This window comes from Aspergillus karnatakaensis, assembly GCF_047715665.1.
Source record: "Aspergillus karnatakaensis strain CBS 102800 unplaced genomic scaffold BJY04scaffold_47, whole genome shotgun sequence".
In the NCBI taxonomy this organism is placed as follows: Eukaryota; Fungi; Ascomycota; class Eurotiomycetes; order Eurotiales; family Aspergillaceae; genus Aspergillus; species Aspergillus karnatakaensis.
In genome coordinates, this window is record NW_027395759.1 from 26,557 (window position 1) to 40,410 (window position 13,854).

Here is a 13,854-nt window from a genome sequence, read left to right on the forward strand (position 1 = left end):
AATGGGGAGAGAGATGATCGGGAGAGGATAGGAGATAGATATTAGAGTATACGACCCACGACAGTCGGAAATGGAATCGGAACTTCAAAAGGTATCCATATGCTTATGCTTATGCTTATGCTAATTCATGAAGAGCCCAGGCTCCCTAATCAGAGTAAGAATAATAGTAATAGTGGTACAGGAACAATCGCCGATGCTCAAGAAAGAAACCCTTTTTGCAATCCATATACAAAACCAGCGTCAAGATCCAAGTCGTAACTTCATAACAGACCCTCAACAACCTAGACCAGTGTGAAACACATAATCAGCCTAAAACATATCATCCGCATCAAACCCTAGGTCCCGATCTAGATCTCCCGTAATCCCACTATTCAGTTGCCCACCTCCGCCAAGTCCAAGTCCACTTCCAAGCCCAGAACCAGTCCCTGGACTATTCCCTGGGCCTGGCCCCAGCGGAAACGAGAAAATATCTCTTGGCTCATTTGTATTTGCGCTGGGGTAGTATTCTGGATTCGCGTCTGCCCAGCGGAGGAGCTCGCTTGTCCAGTCGAGGTCAAGGTCGGGTCCGCTAGGGGGGGTTGGGCCGGGGGGTGTGAAGTTTGAGGTGTAAGTGTCGAGGTCGAATTCGAGGAGGTCGGTAAAGATGAACGGGGCTGTTGAGGGGGGCTGGACTTGGGTGGTGTTGGTGGTATTGGGATTAGAATGGGCGTTGGAGGTGATGGGTTCGGCGAAGTCTTTCGGAGGGGTGGGTTGATCTTGTCGACGGGGAGGTTGTGTGTCTTGTTGGGATATACTACTCTTTCGGGGTGGATTTGTAGGGGGTGTTGTTTGGTCGGGTGAGGCGTGGCCGAGTTGGTGTAAAATTGGATGAGGGGTTTCTTGATCATCGCCCGATGGTGTCCAGTGGTTAGATATATCATCTTCTAATGGTGAGGGGATATTGTGCTGATGTGAAATGGAGCTTGCTTTGTATGTCGGGTCTTGCTTCGGGGCTGGAGGGGACCCATTGAATTGCATAATGCTGAGCAGTGCACTTGTGCTGGATTGTGCTTTCACCGCGGCTTCGATGTTGGCCACCTCCATGTCCGCAGCGGGGTATATTTCCTTCAGCCCCTGCAAGACCTGAATACACCGCTGAAAGTTGGAGATGCTATTCTCACGGAGGGTAGGGTCGTTTGACATGGAATTGGCCAAATGAGCCACGGCCGCAGGTAAGATGACAGTCACCCCGGACTGAGGGAGATATCGCGTGAGATTCAGCTGGTTCAGACCTTGGATGATATGGGTGATTCCAATAGCAGCATCCTGCATCTTTGTCCGCGCAGCAGTCGCCAGCTCAAGGCGGGACTTGGTCTGGTCTTTTGTGGAGCCGTATGCCCATGGTCGATGGAGAGCGCTAACTGTGGCATGGTACAGCATTCGTATCATGGCGCCGTGAAGGAGTAGGACATCTTCACCGTCGTTGAATTTCGTCTTTGAAGCGGGTATGAATTGCGCTTCCCTAGGCAAGGCAGTAAGCCATGATTCAAGTCGCTGACTGCACCGAGCTAGCTCTGATTCCGAAGCATGTCTCGGCACAAGATTGATTGTCGTTCTGGTGGTAAGACCAAACTGATATTGCGAGGGAGTATACTGCGCAAACAGCACTCGGCCAATGCACTGACACAACTTCGCTTTCTCAATGAACATGGTAGCAAGGCGTTTTTGGTGGGATACATCCTCCAGCTGTCGGCAGCGAAACTGTTCAATCACTGCTGGATGGTATGGCTCGAAATTAAAATCATCAAGCCTAAGCATTGGGAGGTTGCTAGATCCTTCGTTGACCTGTGTTGGGCGTCTCATGCCCATAGCAATGAGCCGGTCGCGGGAAAACAAGCACCACCACAATCGCGTCCTCAATCGTTTCGTCCGTGTGTCCAAATCGGAGGATGACGGGTCCCTATTCAGACCTATTGAATGAGCGTTGGTGTTGCAGAGACCAATCCAATCCCATATGTCTCTCTGTGGGCTGTTCATATGGTCGGACCAGTAGGTCATAAGAAGGAGGGTTTGTACGATTACGATTCGATCATCTTCACAGTCTAGCGAGTATAAAAGCTGTGATTCAGGTCAGTTTAAGTTTGATGACTGTAGTATATTCGATAGACGTACCCTTAGTCGCGTATAAAAAGCGTTGCGCGCACTTTTTCTCGTCGTGTAGCCTGCAGCCTGTAGATGCTTCAAGTCCACAAAAGCTGTGGCCACAAACATCACAGCTTGAAATAGTAAAAGACTAACATTCCCGTCCGGGTCATTCTCCGCCACGCATCGCAAGAAATTTTGCAGATCGAGTACCGGCAGAAAGCTATGTACCCAATTAATATAGCAACGCAGTAGTTCAGTCCGCAGCCCGTTCTCAGGGATAGTCAGCGCCCCTCGAAAGCGCAGAAACTCGAGATCCTCCGAGGATATCCGGGAAGGTAGTGGTTTCAAGAACCGCGGTTCTTCGTCAAGTATCGCAATTAGCGGATCAAAATCAGGATCAAGCAGTTCTTGCACAGTCGACACCATGTTAGCCAACGGCAGAGAAGGCGCGTGAGCCCGATTTCCTATCGATCTCCGGCTGGCCGAGAATCTGGACTCATGCAGCCATGGTGTATGGGCATTGTATCCCAGCACATTGCTGGTCCTTTTCAGAGTAGGTCCGCCATCGCCAAAGCCGGTATCCGATTGCTTCCGCTTCGCAGCCATCATGTTGTTGGTAGAAGATATGAATTGCGTAGATGTATCTGACACATTGGTGTAATCGAGCGAAAAGCGCAAGCTCGTAAGCCTAGTAGTAGTAATAGTCTGGGGAATAACAGCGTCCACCGGTGTCAGCAAAACCGGTCCGATGACAATTTTGGTATGAGAATGAGAAGCAAGGCGTGAGCTCAAACTGCTGAGCAAAAATGGGTGTGGAGGCGGGGGATTCCTCCGTATATTGCGGGCTTCCCCGCCAATTTCCTAGGCGGTTTCTTTGGTACAAACTGGCCAATGAGCTGTGGTGGATTCCAATGTTGAGAAGCCATCATTGAAACTGCGCTAAACTGGGCGGTTTCGTTCCACTCGGAGGTGTGGAAAGATGGAGAACTGGAGTCGATTTGCCGTCTTGAGCATCCGAAATTTGCCTGAGGCAGCAATACAGTCATGGGGTCGATTCCTGATATAGCCAAGGACGAGACGGTGCAGGCCACGCGACTTAGAAGTCTATATTCTTTGTTTGGATTGGTTTTGGGACCGGGCTATTATGAGAATATTCAAGGTGCGTAGTATCCCTATATCGCTTGAAATATTGTGGTCAAACTTGTTGTAAGACCTTTCGTGGCATAGTTAATGTACGAGTTGAGTTCGTCAATGATAGTGGTCTACTGAGTCGTATACCGCTAGTCGACTGGCATTGAGATGATTATGGGGGAAAGGGAGATGATTATTTCTGGCAAGTTCCTTACTTCCGTTCCAATACATCTCTATTGCCGACAAAGTGCTGCAGAAGACCAGTAATGAAAGAACGGAGGTCTCAAGGCGAAAGCCAGGAATGCCAGTAGACAGAAAGGATGTTTGATGTTGTTCCAATTAAGTCTATCAAAACGCCAGATGACACAGCGCATGCCCAAAAATCACACCATATAATAATACACTGTTCCGCTTCGAGCGTAGTAGAAAGAGGTCGTTCGTGATAGATTGTTTAGTCTCGACCGGTGTCGGACTTTTTGAAGGTATCCGGTAGCGTAGTCGAGTAGTGACAGAGTCCGTTTAAGCACTATGTCATTTATGAGTATGGCGTCCAAGTTGCGACGAAAGTAGGTCGGAACTTACGGAGGGAGGAGGAGCTCAGAGAGACTGCTGTGGAGGAAAGCAACGCCGGCCTGTAAAACCATTAGTACATAAGGGCTAATCGACAATAGAATCTCGAGGGGTTGCAACGTACGCCGAAGACCAGGATGCTTCTCACGATGGTAGCATTATCGGGAGCAGTGATCTGCTCGTAGGCGGCGCTGAAGAAGCTCTGCTCGGCGTGCTTGGCCATTTCGATGGTATAGAGTGAGCTGAAGGTACGTTGGAGATGATTTTAGGTTGTTGTTTGTGCAAAAAGCGGCTGTAGAGCGAAGGTTGAAGATGGATGGTCCGTCAAAGATGCTCCGAGAAATCTGTCGGGATGCTTGGCACGCCTTTGCGCTTAGAGCTGTTCGCGGCAACCGTACTTATCCCCGAGCACCTTTGCGATCAATGATTGTTTTGTTGAGCAAATAACACTACTTCTTCTGATTTTCTCATATATCTCCTATGACAATTGCTTCTGTACTTAGACCATAGTAGCCATAAACTTCTGCGCTGAAGTCCCGCTGGGTTGTCGTGTGTTGGCATCTGTTTGCGGAGCCTTGCGCAACCATGACCAGCATAGATGAGCTTTTCAAGGTGAGTGTTCCATATGTTATTCACGCGCTGCCTCACTGACGAAATAGAAACCGCTCTCGTCGGCGAGTGCAAAGCGGAAGTTAGATGCCTCACAAGTTCCGAGTACGTTCGCGAAACCACATGTTATCGAAATCCAAAGACTAAGACGCAATGCCAGATGAGCTCTATAAAGCGGCGAAATTTGAAGCAAACGGAGATGTGAAATCAGGGAAGACCCCAATGGTTGAGGATGAAGAGGAAGATGATGGCATGGCCGGTCCAGAGCTCCCCCCGGATTTCGAATCCGAAGACATTCCCGACGACGAGGAAGGGCGTTTTTTCGGCGGCGGAATGGAACGAGAAACTGCGCAGGCTATGAATTACATTGATGAGCAGGACCAAGGCGAGACTGTGGTATGATGTCTGTTTCATACGACTAGAGTGCGGAACTGATTGCGGTGCAGAACGAGAAATTCGATGTCACCTGGTTGAGGCGCTTTGCGCTGAATTTTGAGAAGAAGATATCCAAGAACGCTGAACTCCGCGGGAAGTTTGAGAACGATCCTCAGAAGTAGTCTCTCCGCCGACTCAAGTTCTGGCGCTTACTGACTTGGCATAGGTTTATGGCTTCCGAAGCCGATCTGGATTCTGAAATCAAAAGCTTGTCCATTCTATCCGAGCATACAGACCTTTACCCCGAGTTCACGAAATTGGGATGCGTCGGGTCCTTGATATCGCTACTTTCGCACGAGAACGCCGATATTGCGATCGACGCAATTCAGATCATCAGCGAACTGACAGATGAAGATGTTGAAGCGGAGCAAGAGCATTGGGATACTTTGGTCAATGCAATGGTACGTCACGACTACTTGCATGTGCTACGATACTAACATGCTCAGCTGGACGCGGATCTTGTTGAACTACTTGCTCAGAACCTATCACGCCTAGACGAGGAAGCAGATGCTGATAGGGCTGGTGTTTACTATATTCTTGGTAAGTTCAATGTCCGGCCAGAGCAAGCAGCATCTAACCCCCTCAGGTGTACTCGAAAACCTCGCTTCTCAGTCCTCTATCGCAGACAAAATTGGACAAGATTCACACACAATGCCCTGGCTTCTCGCGCGCATACAGAAAAAGGAGAGGCCTGTACCTCAGAACCAACAATACTCAGCGGAGATCCTGGCTATCTTGCTGCAGTCTGGCCGTAAAAATCGGGAACGATTTATCAGCCTTGACGGGATAGACGCTCTTCTCCAATTACTGAGTCAATATCGAAAACGCGATCCTGAGAAGGATTCGGACGAGGAAGAGTATGCCGAGAATCTGTTTGACTGCCTAACCTGCCTTGTGGATGACGACGCAGGGAAGGAGAAGTTTATCGAAGGGGAAGGCATTGAGCTGGCCCAGATCATGCTGAAGGAGGGCAAGTTCAGCAAAGTCCGCGCTCTCCGAGTCCTTGATCATGCTCTTGGAGGCATCGGAGGGGCGGCTGCTTGCGAAAGACTGGTCGAAGCTGCAGGTTTACGGACTGTTTTCGGCATGTTCATGCGAAAGGTAGGGCCTGAACCAGAGATTTGAGTAGACCACAGGCTAACTTCTTGACAGCAAGAAAACCAAGTCACGGAGCACTTGTTAGGAATTTTCGGGTCCCTGCTACGACTGTTACCTGGAGGCTCAGCACCGCGGATTCGCACTCTGGCCAAGTTCATGGAGAAGGACTACGAGAAAATCCAAAAGCTGGTAAAATTAAGACGTGATTACGCTTCTAGAGTTTCACCAGTCGAGCAAATGATTGAAAAAGAGCGACAAAGATATAACAAAGAAGAGCAAGAGATCCTGGAGGCAGAATGGCTCTCACGGAGGTTTGATGCTGGCCTCTTCTCGTTGCAGGTTGGTTCTCCCCGCCAATTGCCTGCAAATGCACTGACATTGTTTAGCTCATCGATGTCATCTTGGCTTGGCTTGTGGCGGAAGATGATGGCGCGAGGAAGAAGATAGTCTCAATCCTAGCAGACCGCGATGAAGACCTCTCTCTCATTCGCAAGACGCTCGAAAGTAAGTTGTATTGTATTCCTCGGCTGATGCCGTACTAACAGGATTTAGAACAAATCGAGGGACTCGCAGGAGAGGAGGCGGGAGAGAAAGACCATAAAGAAATGCTGCAAACTCTTCTGCAATTTTTGTAAACTAAATGATATAATCAAGCAAGTCTGACCATTCTTCTGGCGTAAATCTGTATCTGTATACACAATAATACACATACCCTGGGCTAGACTTCTCACGTGACTCACAATTCTGTCACTTTCTTGCATGCTCACCGCCTTCCGATCCAGATCTGGGGCCGCTAGTGGCGGGTGAAAGACCGGTCACTGCAACCGTGAAGGAGTCCAACATCTTTGTGTTCCTCCAGCTCCTCATCTAGGCTGGGGTATTTCACACTCCATTCATCTGAGGTTTTCGCCATCCTTTCACATCGTCGTCTCATCTCGAGCATTCCGCCAAAGGTATTCACAGTAGCAGGCAGACTCTGCAGTGGACTTACTCCCGAGCGCGTCGCGCCCTTTGCGCTTTCGACAGTTTTCCGTTCGCTCGACTGACCGATATCCGTCAAGATGGCCGACTATGGCGAAGCCTACGAGGAGGAGTACTACGATGATATGGAGGAGGGGATTACATCGGAGGATTGTTGGACGGTGATTTCATCATTCTTCGACACAAAAGGTCTGGTCTCACAGCAGCTGGATTCTTTCGATGAGTTCATCTCCTCGACAATGCAGGAGATGGTGGAGGAACAAGGCCAAGTGACTCTCGATCAAACCCTGCCGCCCGCCGAAGATGAAGTCGATCCCGTTGTCGTCCGCCGATACGAGCTGAAATTCGGAACCGTTATGCTTTCCCGGCCGTCAGTCACCGAAGGTGATGGTGCCACTACGATCATGTTGCCTCAGGAGGCCCGTCTTCGTAACCTTACCTACGCCAGTCCTCTGTATCTCGGAATAACAAAGCGAATCATGGAGGGTCGAGAACGCTCCGTCGCAGACCGGGATGATGACGATATGATGGACTCGAACGAGGATAGGAAAGCGGCGGGGACATACCTACAGTGGGAGCAGAAGGAGCTGTCTGCGGATCAGGCAAAGGAGGAAACAGTCTTCATTGGCAAAATGCCCATTATGCTCAAGTCCAAGTACTGTATTCTCAAGGATTTGAGCGAGCAAGCTCTCTACAACTGGAACGAGTGTCCTTATGATTCGGGTGGTTACTTCATTATCAACGGAAGTGAGAAGGTTCTTATTGCTCAGGAGCGCAGCGCTGGAAACACAGTTCAGGTCTTCAAGAAGGCGCCACCAAGTCCGACGCCGTACGTTGCTGAAATTCGCAGTGCTGTCGAGAAGGGCTCAAGGCTGCTTTCACAACTCGCCCTCAAGCTGTTCGCCAGAGGTGACAGTGCCAAGGGTGGGTTTGGACCGACAATCAGGTCAACTCTGCCCTATGTCAAGACCGACATTCCTATCGTTGTCGTTTTCCGTGCTCTTGGTGTTGTGTCTGACGAGGATATCCTTAACCACATTTGTTACGATCGAAATGATACCCCTATGTTGGAGATGTTGAAGCCCTGTATTGAGGAGGGTTTCGTCATTCAGGACCGCGAGGTTGCTCTTGACTTCATTGCGAAACGTGGTTCTTCTCAATCCAGCATGAACCATGAGCGTCGTGTCAGGTACGCCCGAGAGATCATGCAGAAGGAGCTGCTGCCCCATATCTCCCAAAGTGAGGGTAGCGAGACCCGAAAGGCGTTCTTCTTGGGTTACATGGTACACCGGCTTCTCCAGTGTGCTCTTGGACGTCGTGATGTCGATGACCGTGACCACTTTGGTAAGAAGCGTCTGGACCTTGCTGGACCACTGCTCGCAAACCTTTTCCGTGTCCTGTTTACCAGGGTTACCCGTGATCTTCAGCGATACGTGCAAAGGTGTGTGGAGACGAACCGTGAGATTTACCTCAACATTGGTATCAAGGCAAGTACCTTGACCGGTGGTTTGAAGTATGCTCTTGCTACTGGTAACTGGGGTGAGCAGAAGAAGGCTGCCAGTGCCAAGGCCGGTGTTTCGCAAGTGCTCAGTCGCTACACATACGCTTCTACATTATCACATCTTCGGCGAACAAACACGCCTATTGGTCGTGACGGAAAGATTGCCAAACCGCGTCAGCTCCATAACACTCACTGGGGTCTGGTGTGTCCTGCAGAGACTCCTGAAGGTCAGGCTTGTGGTTTGGTCAAGAACTTGGCCCTCATGTGCTACATCACTGTCGGTACTCCTAGTGAGCCGATTATCGATTTCATGATTCAGCGAAACATGGAAGTTCTTGAGGAGTTCGAGCCTCAAGTAACACCAAACGCTACCAAGGTGTTTGTGAATGGTGTCTGGGTTGGTATTCACCGTGACCCTGCTCATCTCGTCAACACCATGCTTTCTTTGCGTCGCCGAAACATGATCTCCCACGAAGTCAGTCTTATTCGAGATATTCGTGAGCGGGAGTTCAAAATCTTCACCGATGCAGGACGTGTCTGCAGACCACTTTATGTCATTGACAACGACCCGAAGAGTGAAAATTGTGGCAACCTGGTTCTGCACAAGGATCACATTCGCAAACTCGAGCAAGACAAGGATCTCCCCGCCGACTTGGATCCTGAGGATCGTCGGGAGCAGTACTTCGGATGGGACGGTCTTGTCAAATCCGGTGTCGTTGAGTATGTGGACGCGGAAGAAGAAGAAACAATCATGATTGTTATGACGCCAGAGGATCTCGAGATCTCAAAACAACTTCAGGCTGGCTACGCGCTTCCAGAGGAGGAGCATGACATTAACAAGCGTGTGCGATCTATTCTCAGTCAGCGCGCGCACACCTGGACGCACTGCGAGATCCACCCTAGTATGATTCTTGGTGTCTGCGCCAGTATCATTCCCTTCCCCGATCACAACCAATCTCCTCGTAACACCTACCAGTCTGCTATGGGTAAACAAGCCATGGGTGTTTTCTTGACCAACTTTGACCAACGCATGGAAACGATGGCGAATATTCTTTACTACCCACAGAAGCCCTTGGCAACAACACGCTCGATGGAGTTCCTGCGCTTCCGTGAGCTTCCTGCTGGACAGAACGCGATTGTCGCTATTGCTTGTTACTCCGGGTACAACCAAGAAGATTCCGTCATCATGAACCAAAGCAGTATCGATCGTGGTCTGTTCCGCAGTCTTTTCTACCGTACATACACAGATAGCGAGAAAATGGTCGGTTTGACTGTCGTTGAGCGCTTTGAGAAGCCCATGCGTTCGGACACCATCGGTATGCGAAAGGGAACCTACGACAAGCTGGATGAAGACGGCATCATCGCCCCTGGTGTGCGTGTTTCTGGTGAAGACATTATTATCGGCAAGACTGCTCCGCTGGCTCCGGATGCAGAGGAACTTGGTCAGCGCACCAAGGCCCACACCAAGCTTGATGTGTCAACGCCGCTCCGTAGCACGGAAAGTGGTATCGTCGATCAGGTTTTGGTGTCGACTAGCAACGATGATCTAAAATTCGTCAAGGTGCGCATGAGGACGACCAAGATTCCTCAGATTGGAGACAAGTTTGCTTCTCGTCACGGTCAGAAGGGTACAATTGGTATCACTTATCGACAAGATGACATGCCCTTCACTCGTGAGGGTGTTACGCCCGATATTATCATCAACCCCCACGCCATTCCGTCTCGTATGACCATTGCCCATTTGATCGAGTGTCAGCTTAGTAAGGTCTCTGCTCTACGTGGTTTTGAGGGTGATGCTACTCCCTTCACCGATGTCACCGTCGACTCGGTCTCGCGTCTCCTCCGCGAGCACGGTTACCAGTCGCGTGGATTTGAGGTTATGTACAACGGCCACACCGGGCGCAAGCTCGTCGCCCAGGTCTTCCTTGGCCCAACCTACTACCAGCGTCTCCGCCACATGGTGGACGACAAGATTCACGCCCGTGCGCGAGGCCCGACCCAGATTCTGACTCGCCAGCCTGTAGAAGGTCGTGCTCGCGATGGTGGTCTTCGATTCGGAGAGATGGAACGTGACTGCATGATAGCTCACGGCGCCAGTCACTTCCTGAAGGAGCGATTATTCGATGTTTCCGACCCGTTCCGTGTCCACATTTGCGATGACTGTGGGTTGATGACCCCCATAGCGTAAGTTTGGAACTTCATTGGCTGCTACTATTTTGGCCAGGATTCAGCTAACCCATGTGGCAGGAAACTGAAGAAGGGACTTTTCGAGTGTCGACTCTGCAACAACAAGCACCGAATTTCTCAGGTGCATATCCCGTATGCAGCCAAGCTTCTCTTCCAAGAATTAGCGGCGATGAACATTTCGGCTCGCATGTTCACCAATCGGTCCGGCGTGTCCGTGCGGTGAGGGGTCACTCACTCACTCGACTCTTCTGTACAAGTACTTTCTTCTTTCATTCCCACGTTGGCGATTTTATTTAGTGCTGTAAATTTTGGGGATATTTAGTAAAACCAGAGCCTTGGGCATTTCCTGGCGTAGACGGACCGAGGGTTAATAGCTTATGATACATTAACACAACGTTACTATGTGACTATCGAGCCGTGCTACGCTAATCATGCGACATTGACTTTTATTCGTAATCAGCTGTCGACAGGGTGGGATGTCTTGCAAGAGTGCAGATGGCAGATGCAATGTCTCCAACGGACAAAGGAATTGTCTGCAGGATTTGGCTGGCAGGCTGGACTCTGAGCCGTCCGAATGCAGCATGACGCGCAGTGATGCCACCTATCAGTCTGGCCTTGATGTATCTATGATCGGCGCATGAGATACACCAATGCGGTTTGCTTTATGTAGATACTGATAGACATTGCATCGGTGAACCGGTACGAGTACTCTATACATGAATGTTGACAAATTCGAGAAAAGCGCCCTCTTTCTTCACAGACGTCTATCGCCCCATCTTTAGTGAAGACTACTGTACGGAGACCTTCCAACTGAGACACGGCTAGCCTCTTCTCAGGCTGATTCCTTCGAGTTGATGAGTGCCTCGAAGATTCCCCGAGTGTAAACTCTATGTGGTGATCTGTAAGTTCATTGGCTGATTCGGTGACGGGCTCATCACGGGCGCTAACTGTATGAGGCTGATTGGTTAACTGTCACCTGCAGTGCGACGATGCATAACCCAATCAAAAGTGACAGATTACCGCCGCACCGACCCGCAATTTCAGCGGGGTCCCGAGTAAAGCAGCCTGATTGGATACAAGCCAAGTCCAAAATAGATCGATGCGGTGTGACGAGAGGATGAGAATCACTCTCACCAGCAGCGCAGCCTTCCTTTAAGACAGCGCAAGCGCCTGCATCTGTTTCCCTTTTTTCTTCTTTTTTTCCTTTCTTTCTTCAGCAAGCGAGTCTTGTCGAAGCTGCCTTATTTCGGAGTATCCTGTGCACTGGTTGCACTTTGTTTGTTTGTTCTTCGCTTCTGCCATATACTTCATCTTAATCTTTCCCCTATACCAGAAAATCCTCAGACGAGCTGTGCTCTCTGATTATACATTGTCTATATTTTATCTGCTGTGCAGGATATCTCCGACTTAATCAATCTTGACGGTTTCTCAATCTTGTCGCCGGTCGACTTCTTGAAATCCGTTCGCCAGCTCAGACGAACTTGCTCCGCCTCGTTGCTTGATACTATTCGCACTTCGACTTCTAATTCCAACTCTCGTGTCGTGGACTGGATCCTCGAGACCAAGACGCGTTACTGTTCTGCTCTGCCACCCAACCCAACAGTCAAGCCTCCCAACAGCAACGCCGTGAACTGTTAGACCGACTCTGGTAGTCCTATATCAGTTCATCATCGATCGATATCTTCTCGACACGCTTTATCTTACAATCTACTTTTCAACTACTCTTAATATTTAGTATACCTTGATTCAATTGCCAACATGTCCGCCGTCCAGCTCAAGTTCAACCTCCGCACCTCGTCCAACGTCAAGACCGTGCACCTCCTCGGCTCCTGGGACAACTACTCTCGCCAGATCCCACTCTCCAGGGACAGCTCCAAGAACGGCTCGTGGGTGGGCAAGTTCCGCTTCCAAACCTCCATGCTCAAGCTCGGTGGCCGCTACTGGTACTACGTATGTCCTTTCGATTCCATTCCTGAGAAAACCAACTAACTAATCCAGTACATCCTCGACGGCTACCACGTCTCTCACGACCCCGCAGCCGAATACACCGTCGAGCCCACCACTGGCCGCAAGCTCAACATCCTCGACGTCCCCGGCGGCAAGGAAGCCCCCAGCACCAGCACATCCTCCCGCCGCACCCGCCGCGGCTCCTCAGACATCGCCACCGGCCGCGCCCTCTCCCCCTCCAAGATCCAGCACCCCAAGCCCTCAAAGCCCTACGCCTCCCGCCAGATCCGCGAGGCCGACTTCGCCCCCAACATGGACGAGCTCACCCGCCGCTTCGCCGGGTCCAGAATGTCCGACGACTACGAGCTCTCCAACTCCCCGCCCAGCTCAGTTGGATCGAGTCTCTCTTCGCGCTCATCGGGAAGCACCTCCCCCTCGTCATTGTCTAGCATGTCCGACCCGCCCTCAATCTGCCATTGCGAGCGCTACGGAATCACCCGCAAGGGCGATCGGGTCAAGCTTGACTGCGGTGGTAGTCGGTGTGGGTACGCGACTGAGTCGTCGGAGGATAGCTGCTCGGAGGAGTCCGATAGCGATGAGGAGTATCGCCATGCGAGACGTGCTGTCCGCAGGCAGGGGATCGTTGTTAGGCGGTAGATGATGGGAGAGGATTTGTCAATTTTCCCTCTTCTTATTTCTATCTTCCTGCCTCCTGTCGTGCACGGAGCGACAGGATCCAACACCCGACCTGCTCAAGCCGGCTTGACATGACATATATATCTACATCTATGACATGACGACACGACGACATGTGCTATGCATGCGCACTGCTTCATGGTACTTTCGGTACACCAGTCAGTCGCTCCTTCGAGCGTTCTTCCTGCATTAGCATTACTGAGAAACAAAAAGAACAAAAAAAAAAGGCTGAACCGGCCTCGATCTTCACAACAGCCTGACCGCCGCCGGTCTTGTGCGAGCTGTGCTCGACTCGGGTCCGGTGGTGTATGGATATGGTGAGAGCGGGGTTGGTTATGGGATATTTATGTATTGACAGGTGATAAGGACCGCTCTGTTTTCTTGGGTTCTTAAGGGACAGCCTGCGGATTTGATTGTGGTGGAGGATGGGGACAGAGGAAGAATTGGGGTTGGAGTAGATAGTAGTCTAGTGGTAGTGGTAGGAGAGAAAAGATGGAATGGAATGAAGCGAAGTATATCATGAACCTATACTAGCTGTCATGTTGGATTATGACTCTCCAATCAATAACTACAAC

At 50.5% G+C, this 13,854-nt stretch overlaps 5 protein-coding genes across 5 annotated transcripts; 3 read left to right on the forward strand and 2 right to left on the reverse strand.

The window, feature by feature from the left end:
• Positions 1 to 91: 91 nt before the first annotated feature.
• On the reverse strand, positions 92 to 3,082 carry BJY04DRAFT_196120 (transcription factor domain-containing protein). Its single transcript, XM_073712317.1, has 2 exons — positions 2,152 to 3,082; positions 92 to 2,097 (listed from the first exon to the last, which is right to left on the reverse strand). The coding sequence occupies exons 1-2, from the start codon at positions 2,731 to 2,733 to the stop codon at positions 310 to 312; spliced, it is 2,370 nt and encodes a 789-aa protein (XP_073568085.1). The 5' UTR covers positions 2,734 to 3,082; the 3' UTR covers positions 92 to 309.
• Positions 3,083 to 3,228: 146 nt separating this feature from the next.
• BJY04DRAFT_196121 (putative TOM core complex subunit Tom6) lies at positions 3,229 to 4,142 on the reverse strand. The gene is made up of 3 exons (XM_073712318.1): positions 3,950 to 4,142; positions 3,838 to 3,887; positions 3,229 to 3,781 (listed from the first exon to the last, which is right to left on the reverse strand). The coding sequence occupies exons 1-3, from the start codon at positions 4,046 to 4,048 to the stop codon at positions 3,775 to 3,777; spliced, it is 156 nt and encodes a 51-aa protein (XP_073568086.1). The 5' UTR covers positions 4,049 to 4,142; the 3' UTR covers positions 3,229 to 3,774.
• Positions 4,143 to 4,251: 109 nt separating this feature from the next.
• On the forward strand, positions 4,252 to 6,648 carry BJY04DRAFT_196125 (beta-catenin-like protein 1). Its single transcript, XM_073712319.1, has 10 exons — positions 4,252 to 4,437; positions 4,485 to 4,539; positions 4,595 to 4,830; positions 4,881 to 4,987; positions 5,036 to 5,270; positions 5,316 to 5,409; positions 5,456 to 5,970; positions 6,022 to 6,306; positions 6,354 to 6,471; positions 6,520 to 6,648. Exons 1-10 carry the CDS (start codon positions 4,411 to 4,413, stop codon positions 6,600 to 6,602), a joined length of 1,755 nt encoding a protein of 584 aa, XP_073568087.1. The 5' UTR covers positions 4,252 to 4,410; the 3' UTR covers positions 6,603 to 6,648.
• A 153-nt stretch (positions 6,649 to 6,801) lies between these two features.
• BJY04DRAFT_196128 (DNA-directed RNA polymerase II subunit RPB2) lies at positions 6,802 to 11,034 on the forward strand. The gene is made up of 3 exons (XM_073712320.1): positions 6,802 to 8,344; positions 8,405 to 10,633; positions 10,697 to 11,034. Exons 1-3 carry the CDS (start codon positions 7,029 to 7,031, stop codon positions 10,857 to 10,859), a joined length of 3,708 nt encoding a protein of 1,235 aa, XP_073568088.1. The 5' UTR covers positions 6,802 to 7,028; the 3' UTR covers positions 10,860 to 11,034.
• A 1,360-nt stretch (positions 11,035 to 12,394) lies between these two features.
• Positions 12,395 to 13,240, forward strand: esdC (GTP-binding protein EsdC; the record flags this gene model as incomplete). The annotated part of the gene is made up of 2 exons (XM_073714107.1): positions 12,395 to 12,586; positions 12,635 to 13,240. 2 exons carry the CDS (start codon positions 12,395 to 12,397, stop codon positions 13,238 to 13,240), a joined length of 798 nt encoding a protein of 265 aa, XP_073568089.1.
• Positions 13,241 to 13,854: the final 614 nt, after the last annotated feature.